Below are 9,344 nucleotides of genomic sequence, written 5' to 3'. Positions count from 1 at the left end.
AATCATGTATCTAAGAATAAAATATGTTCTTTTTTAGTTATTGTTTTCTCTTTTCATGAGTCTTATATATTAGTTTTAATTAATGTAGCGAAAAGGGCTTTTGATGCGACTTTGGGTTTTTGTTTGCGAGTTGCTTTTTTTTTTGGGGGGGGGGGGGGTATTTCATTGAACATATCGTATGCCGCAATTGTTGTTGGCCGGGGAGACCTGTTTGAAGAACAAAACTTGTGCTTATAGAATTTAACAAGCTTGAAGTTCAAGTTTTGGAGAAAAAAATTCGAATAACGTATATATTTTTTTATCATTATTGTTGCAAATAAACAGAACACTCGAGATCAATTCAGATTTTTTTCTGGAAGCGTGAGAAAGATTTTTTTCCGAACTTTTAAGCACGAGATTTTCTGAGATAATATCTCATATTGAAATATGTGATCATAAAACTTTAATTATTTTTATAAAGTGGCCACTTCCTTTTAAACAAAAATGATTTCTTATCTGATTCAGTCAACTAATATTTTGTGTATTTCAAATTAATATCAAACGGTGGTTTGAATTTAAAAATGTGTTAATACACTTGCAACATGGGGAGAAAATATATATTTTTAACAACAAGCAAATTTGAATCAAGGACATGTCCTCAGTTTGGTGCAGCTGAGAACGGTTTGATAGATGCCTTCTTAAATACGATTTCATCAACCTTGGACGGGAGCCATGATAATTGCCAATGAGACAACTATCAACCCATCAAAATGACGTGGATGTGAGCATATAAGTGGTCAAGGTTTGTTTTAGGATCTTGATTAAATTCGATTGTGCTTACAGTTGAAGAAAAATAATTATTATGTCCGTGTTAGTTACTTTTGAAATAAGATGAATTATCAAAAAATAAGATATGGTAATGAGGGGGGGGGGGGGGGGACAATGAACCACGAATTTGGTCGAATACGTGAAATTTCAAGTTGAATCATTTCATTTGAAAGTTACTAATCTTCATAACTCTCAATTCTATTTTAATAAGATGCGAAGTAGTTCGGAAAAATATCACTTTTATTTGCAGAAAATAATAAAGTTACAAGAAAGGTGATTAAAAACAGGTGAATAACTCATTTTTCTTTTTAATTTGTGTCAAAAATGGCACCGACACTTATCTATTTTGAGAAGAAATTAACTGAAATGGCAAGGATTCCAGTGGGAAGAAATTTTCAGCTAGTTTGCCACACTTCGTTTTCTTTACATTACTTATGCTTGTCTTTAAACAGTAGGAGGTGCCATAGCGTGAAATTGATTAGTTGTAAATAGCTTCGGTAAACCACGCGTTCTGATTGGTTAATTAAAGGACAACGTAATGGTTCTCATCAGAAACACTTTCTCTCCAACAGAGTTATTACTTATATTATATGAGAAAAAAATTGGGACTGTCATTTTTTATTTTATATTCCGTCAAATAAACATCGTATCGAAAAAATAAACTTGACAACAACAACTACAAAAAAACCAATAGTTTTTAAAAGGAATTAGTCAACAGAACACAGAAAATAAATTCTGGTAAGTCAATTTAAAGTGAATTAATTATACATTTATTTTTCAATTTATTCATTGCAATATTTGTTACTTTACTTGTGGGAATTATTTTTTAACACTTGATTCGACTTTTGGGAACTGCAGACTATAGATAGTAGTGCGGTAACCGTTCATTGTGTTTAATCATCTTTTTATATGAAATTCTTATTTGCATAATATATGTCATCGAAAAGAAAATAATTACGTACACAAATTAACAATTTGTTATGGTAACTAAAATTATTAATAAATTCCTTTCTCTCTTTCTATATGTAACACAGAATAATTACAAGATTCACGGAATAAAGATAATTATTATATTAAAAACTCTTGTGTCATTGTGCACTTTTAATGAATTCTAATGAACACATTGAATGGTTGGAAGAAGATTTATTGATAGTAAAAATTTCCAGGACAATATGTATTATCTTTATTAATAGTAATAATATCATTATTGTTCTTATTATAATTATTTCTACCGTTTAAAGTTTATAATATTTTTTTCCGTAGATTTCAATAAGAAATTAAGTCAAAAGTTCTTTTCGCGAAAAATGACAATTTCCAAATATTATTCAAATCATATCGAAGCTACATCAGCCTTTGAGTTTATGTAAAAGTGACTCAGATGTACAGATATTAAGAGTGGCAAACTGTTGTTGTTTTTGCAGATGTTGTGTTGTTGTTTTTGCAGTTGTCGTGTTGGATTTTTATTTTGCTGTCATTGTGTTTTAGTTTTTTCTGCCGTTGCTGTGTTGTTTTTCTTTGTAGTTGTTGATTATTTAATGTGAAATATTTGATATTGCCATTTGTCTATTATTTATTATTTAATTTTTATAGAAAATTGTGTAGCAGAAACAGTAATAGAGGCGCGATGCCAGAAGAAGAAAACGCAAGTAGCAGAGCCGAAAGAAGAAAACGGGATCCAATTGGTCAAATACTCGACTTGTTAAGTAACTCTAATCATAGAACCACAACAACAGACCATTCGGTTATATCATCTGTCCAGTCATTAAATTCGTCCGCAGATGACTCACCATTATCTTCTGCATCAGTTGTATCGTCTGCCAAGTCGAGTGTGTCGTCTGTCCAGTCGGTTGTTTCGCCTTCTTTTCCAACAATGCCATCTTCTAGCAAAGAGAAAAACAACAATATCCAACCAGTTAAGCACAACAAAAACGAACATGGACACAAAAACTCAATGCAAAATAGCTTCGCAACACCGTTTGAAAAACAATACAATGATGAACCAGTAGTCCATGATGAAAGTAGTGCATTTCAGCCATTTTCAAAGAACATGCAGAACGTATCAAACGGATTCACCAATGATAACTATTCATATTGCGTACAAAAAGGTTTTGCAATGATGAATAACTATGCAGCCGCACACATGCATACATCTCAAAGTGCAATGATTCCATTTACTGCAGGAAACGTTCCAGTTCCGGTAACAGCAGGACATTTGTATGGAATTTCCGGATATTCTTTACCGTACACAAACATTCCGAACACAATAACGCAGACAACTGTGCCACAAGTAGGATATCCGTTCCCACATAGCTGTGGACTTTTCTCAAATTTTGACGTCACCAGAAATATAAACATGTTTTCATGGCTGGACAAGAAAATTGGAAGCGATAGTTCTTTCAATCCGGCATGCATTCTTAATTCTGAAAATACAGGAAACCATGTGACGCATACACCACCAAGGTACCAATGCGATTCTTGCAAAAAGAGCTATTCAACATATGGCGGCCTATCGAAACATAAACAGTTTCATTGTGTTAATCAGGTGAAAAAGGAATTTAGTTGCAAGTTTTGTGGTAAATGTTACGGTTCGCTTGGTGCTCTGAAGATGCACATCAGGACTCATACTTTACCTTGTAAGTGCAAAATTTGCGGTAAAGCGTTTTCGCGACCATGGCTTTTGCAAGGACACATTCGTACTCATACAGGAGAAAAACCATTCAGGTGTGACCACTGTAGTCGAGCATTTGCAGACCGTTCAAACCTCAGAGCGCATCTACAAACACATTCTGAAATTAAAAAATACGGATGCAAAAGTTGTAATAAAACATTTTCTAGAATGTCCCTACTTGTTAAACACAAAGAAAATCATTGTTATAGATAAATTGTGTTTAATTGTCAACTGTTTAATTTGATTCATATATATATAGATGAAATATTTGTAATAAAAATATAATTTAATTAAAATTTAGTGCTACAAATAATTTTGTTTAATTTCTGAAAGCACAAAGTCTTTAGAAATACGCATGTTTATACATATTATGTTATCCGTATGCTAAATGTATAGTACTTCTTAAGGCTTAATTTGATATTCTAAAGCATGGACCTTGTACATACATGAGAGGTTTCTATTATAATGAAAAAAATCATAATTTCACAATTAAACTTTTTTTCATACTTTCACTAAAGATGAAGTGGACCAATCTGAATACATTTAACTAAAAAAACTATAGGTTGGTGTTAAAATAAGAAAGTTTATAAAATGTTGTTGCTTTTTCGTGTCAAATTTACCATGCTGTCAATTTTGTAAATTTTGGATTATTCTCTTCTTTTTTTTTTATAACAAAAACATATTATTTCAAATTCTTTGTTATAAATGATCGAAAAAAATACATATCTAAGAACTTTGAAAAGAAAGAGTTGATATGGGATGTACATATGTTTGGTAAAATCATTTGTTTGTACCCTCAACTATTTTCTCAACATTTTGGCTGATAACACTGACCAGATTGGTTATAAAATTTGAAAATTTTATTACTCAAAAACTACTTATTGTAAGTACACAATTTTTTCACAGAGTTTAGCTTGATTATAATATTGTTTATATTCATTGAAATTTTCCACTTGAATCACATGTTTTGGAAATAATTCCCGAACGAGATTTCAACGAGACTGAAACCTCAGAAGAATACATCCTTAAATGTGAGATTAATGAAAGTACTGCAAAATTAACTGAATTCGTTAATGTGGACATTTGAAATCGATTTCAAAATATAAAAAAAAAAACAACAACAGAAATTAGATATTGCTTTATTGAGAAACTTACAAGAACAAATTAAAGAATTCGCGATAACTCATTACCAAAAATTATGAAGAATAAACCCATTTTTGATATTTTAAAACAGATTAGATATATTTCCGACTTTGCATACATTTATAAATCCCTTATCACAAATCCGTTTTTTACAAGTTTGATGAATTCATTATTAGCAATTCTGAAATTTTAAAATACAGAAGAAATTAAAAAAAGATGCACTTTTGAATTGAAGAACTCGTAATAAAAAAAATCCGAAACGCGACTTAAAACCTTCGAATTAACAAATTAAATTCGTAATAACAATTGAAATAAAAATAAAAAGATGTGGTATGACAACTCCCCACAAGAGACCAAACGACACAGAAATTAACAACGGAATATATAAACAATTTATAAAATAGTCGAAGAATTCTTATAAAAACTAGATTGAACAGCCCGACAGAAAGACGTTAGTAAAACAAGGCAGACATATAACAAACACTGGTCCGAGAAAACAGTTATCGTAGTGCATTAAGTTAATTTTTTAAATGTGATTCCTTAAATAGGCCCTTCATTAATTAAATCATCAGACAGACAGTCTCTGTTGAGGATAAATTTTCTGTTTCTTCATAAAAATGATCCATGATCGGAATTAAATTTTTATATATTATAGAATTTTCTATAGCTTGTCTGCTTCCCTTTTTTTTTAAAACGACCACCAAATCCTCAATTTCCCCCAATTAAATACTCCACAGAAAATCAAAACAATCGGGGTTTCGTAGCCTTTTAACTTTATATTTTCATTATAGGTTTTGTACATTAAAAGAATTCTAAGAGCAGATGTAACCGATATTTATTTACTTTTTGTTTGATTGAAATTAGCATCTCCAAAATAGACAGGAGATAATGGCAGCACAGCTCACAAAAAGATACACATGTACCTTGAAAAGTTAATAGTGTTATATAAGGGAACCCAGAAATTAATTTGGATAAAAAATGAGGTGCACAATGGGATTTTATTTGGTAAATTTTCTAAGAAAGTTTCATTTAATTCTGATTAGGGTTTAGAACGGGAACAATGAATGCAAATGTGTACTGTAGCCAGTTTGCAGATATAACAAAGTCCATGTCATGCCAAAGTAAACCAATGAAGAAGAAAAAAAATTCAGATGAACAAAATTGAGTCAAATTCTGTGAAAGTTTCATAAAATTCTGTAACGCTGTTTAAATATGAAGAATAATGGACAAAATAAATAAAAAATATATATAGAATGGCATTTTTGTTTTTGATACTGACTTTATCAGTAAGAATATCAAGCGATCCCGCCGTTAGGGCGAGCTGATATTCGAGCTGATGAAGTCAGTATAAAAAAATAAAATGTCATTATTCTTTTTATCGGAAATTTTTCTTAACAATAGTTTCTTTTTTTTTGGTTGAGAATATGAAATAAAGTGAAATAGTTAGTAAAACTATATTTACGCGTACAAATCGTTGTGGTAGTTATTCGGTCGTATGAACGAAAAAGAGAGGCGAAAGATACCAGAGGGACATTCAAACTCATTATTCGAAAATAAATTGACAACGCCATGGCTAAAAAAAGAAAAAGACCAACAGACAAACAATAGTAAACAAAACACAAAAAGGAACATAGAAAACTGAAGACTGAGCTACACGAACCCCACCAAAAACTGTGAGTGATCTCAGGTGCTCCGGAAGGGTAGGCAGATCCTGCTCCACATGTGGCACCCGTCGTGTTGCTCATGTTAGTACAAACCCGGTAATAAGCCCAATTCGGTAGGTCACATTCGGAAAAAAGGGAACATAAGAAACATATCCGCTATCATCTGTGAAACTCGAGATGGCGTCCGTTAAACTTACGAAAGGATGATTTCAGCTTCACCACATGGAACTTTTGGTTTAATAGCTTCCTTGTGAGCAGCAACCCTCTATCAAGGAAATCATGATAGGAAAAACAAGCCCTAGAATATCGTATCAACTGGGAGATATATATATCTATTATATTGTTTGTTATCTATATCAACCACACTTGCATTATAATGCATTATATATTTAAAATTATAGGTTCTTTATCTATATATTATTTTAAGAACTTAAATTGTTCTTTGTTTTGTTTTTTGTTTTTTGTTTTTTATCTCATTGTTTGTATTGTATTGTGAAAATTATTGATGTTGTAATGTGTATGTCCTTTTGGGCCCATAATTGGAAATATAATATTCTTCATTTATACTCCGTATGCAGGCGCTGCTGGAATGTTGCTACATAGAAATGGAAAGTTCACAATTTGGAAGCTGAAATCGTCTCTTTTGTCGTAAAGTTTAGTTTTCAACCGACCCTCATTGTCAATTTCTATATGTTAGTCAAGATATGAGGCAGACTTAACTGTATCTGTTGTATCCTGTATCTCAAGTTCGATGGGATAGATGCGTTCAACATAGTCACCAAATTATTTAGTGAGAGAACATTGCTCTATATAGCGGAAAGTATAGTTAAAGGATACTGCTAACTTCTTTCCTTTCTTCCTAAGAAGTTCCTGTATGAAGTCAGCCTCCTATGAATAAAGGTACAAGTCGGCAAGAAGAGGGGCACAGTTTGTTCCCATGGGAATGCCGATTGTTTGTCGCGTGCATTTCATTGATAAATTGACGCGGATTGACATGAAAACGCGACGTTGCTGTACTGATATGTGACGTCGTTGCCTAATATTTTCGAGTATCAGGTCCTGTCCATGATCTTAAAAAAAAATAGGCATTAAGATCAAAGGGAAAATGCACAAATTGCCGATAAAGAGAATTATGGCCTTAAAATCAAAGAATACAGAAATGAAGACTCCCTTCCCGACCCTCATTAATTTTGCTCATTGCTTTGTCACAATCTTATAACGAGTGTATCGATTTAAACAGTTATATCGTTTTAAGAGAACAGGGGCCTGTTTATCGAAACTGTCCTAAGATCGGTCCTAAGAATTTCTTAGGACAGAAATTAGGATAAAGTTAGGACCGACTTACGACATGTCTCAGCATGCACATCGAAGCTATCTTAGGATTATCTTAGCTAGGATGTCCTAACCGCTGTCCTAAGTATTGGCGTAAAAGAAAATAACAAATTAAAAATGAAAAAATGAAAATATTGTATCAAATTTAACCAATAACTATAATTTAAAAAAAAAGATAAATAATTAGAAAATAATCATTAGTTTTAAATTAAAGGTGATAAATACTTTTTATATTATAATTGTACATTTAAACTCATAAAAAAAAATAAGACAAAAAATATAACCACGCTTTATATAAGAATTGAACAAACGAATTGTAAATAGTTAAAATAAAATATATAATCGGCAAAATCATTATATGCTTTGAGCTTTGAGTGAGCTGAATTCGAAGTGTCACGGTTTCATACTTAAAAGTTCAAAGGCAAATCTCGTGCAACTTTCATATAAATACTGAGTACTTCAACTATTTTATTACTGCAAATAACATGCGATGATACGTGTGAATATAAGAGACGAAATTCGAATTCTACCGATGCCAAACTACAGACTCTCCTGGACGACGTGGACAAGAGAAACACTTTGCTTTTTGGTAAATTGCAAAATGTTGCAACAAATGGTGCTGAAAAGAGGGATAGGAATTTAATATGCATTAAGGGAACTTTTATTGGGGGGACTAGGATGATATTTGAAAAAAAGGCAGGACAGGAGTTTGGAGTAAAAAAAAAAGGCAGAATGAGCAACTTTGCAAAAAAAAAGGCAGGATGACAATTTACATGTATGTAAAAAAAAGTCAGGATAAACTAATAAAAAAAGGCAGGACCGAATAGAGCGAAAAATAAAAAGGAAGGACAGAGATTACAAAAAAAAAAAAAGCAGAACAACATTTTCATCCTAGCCCTCCCCCCTCCCCCGGTCATAAAAATCAAATGGTAGTTCCCTAAAGTAAATGCAACCAATACAGGCCATATTTGTGTATATAAAATAACCATCCTAAATATATCCTAAAGTTAGGACCATTCTAAGACCATCTTAAGACACCTAAATTGGTATCCTAAAGTTAGGACAATTCCTAGGATTTTCCTAAGTTACGACATGTTTGATAAACCCACTTAGGACTAAGATATGTGCTAAGTTGGTCTTAGGACACGTCCTAATCCTAAGACTGCTTCGATAAACAGGCCCCAGACCTATTTGTAGTTGAACAGATATACCGTGTGCATGTATTTATACACAAGGGATAAAGGCGCAATACACAGTAGCTTCTTTTTTGTGCTCAGTATAAACTAAGGAGATGTGGTACAATGAGACAACTATCCACCAAGGTTCAAATGAAGTGGGTGTAAGCAATTATAGGCAACTGTACGGCTTTTGATAATGAGAAAAACCCCATACCGTATAGTCGGAAATAAAAGGCCCCGACATGAAAAATATGAAACAATTCAACTGAGAAAACTAACGGCCTTATTTGTGACAAAACAATTTACGAAACACAAATATGACATACAGAGTACATCTTCTATGGTCTTATATCAAGTAAAATTAAAGGACATACAAATATCTCGGTATAATTATTACATAAAAACAACCGAAAACTTGTGTGTCATTTGAGGTAGGATATATTTTTCCTTCTATTTTTTTACACTCACAACTTTACATTTTGCTGTTGAAAACATTATTTCAAAATTTACCATACACATTTTTTTGTAAAAACTTGTATCGAAGGACACCTT

General features: G+C 32.1%; 1 protein-coding gene across 1 annotated transcript; it reads left to right on the top strand.

Moving 5' to 3' along the window:
* Window positions 1–1,445: 1,445 nt before the first annotated feature.
* Window positions 1,446–3,727, top strand: LOC127702528 (zinc finger protein SNAI2-like). The gene is made up of 2 exons (XM_052206768.1): window positions 1,446–1,545; window positions 2,398–3,727. Exon 2 carries the CDS (start codon window positions 2,432–2,434, stop codon window positions 3,686–3,688), a length of 1,257 nt encoding a protein of 418 aa, XP_052062728.1. The 5' UTR covers window positions 1,446–1,545; window positions 2,398–2,431; the 3' UTR covers window positions 3,689–3,727.
* Window positions 3,728–9,344: the final 5,617 nt, after the last annotated feature.

The sequence above is a fragment of the Mytilus californianus genome, unplaced genomic scaffold (genome assembly GCF_021869535.1).
Source record: "Mytilus californianus isolate M0D057914Y unplaced genomic scaffold, xbMytCali1.0.p SCAF_5, whole genome shotgun sequence".
Lineage (NCBI taxonomy): Eukaryota > Metazoa > Mollusca > Bivalvia > Mytilida > Mytilidae > Mytilus > Mytilus californianus.
Note: the sequence above shows the minus strand (reverse complement) of the source record. Positions and strands in the feature narration are given on the sequence as shown.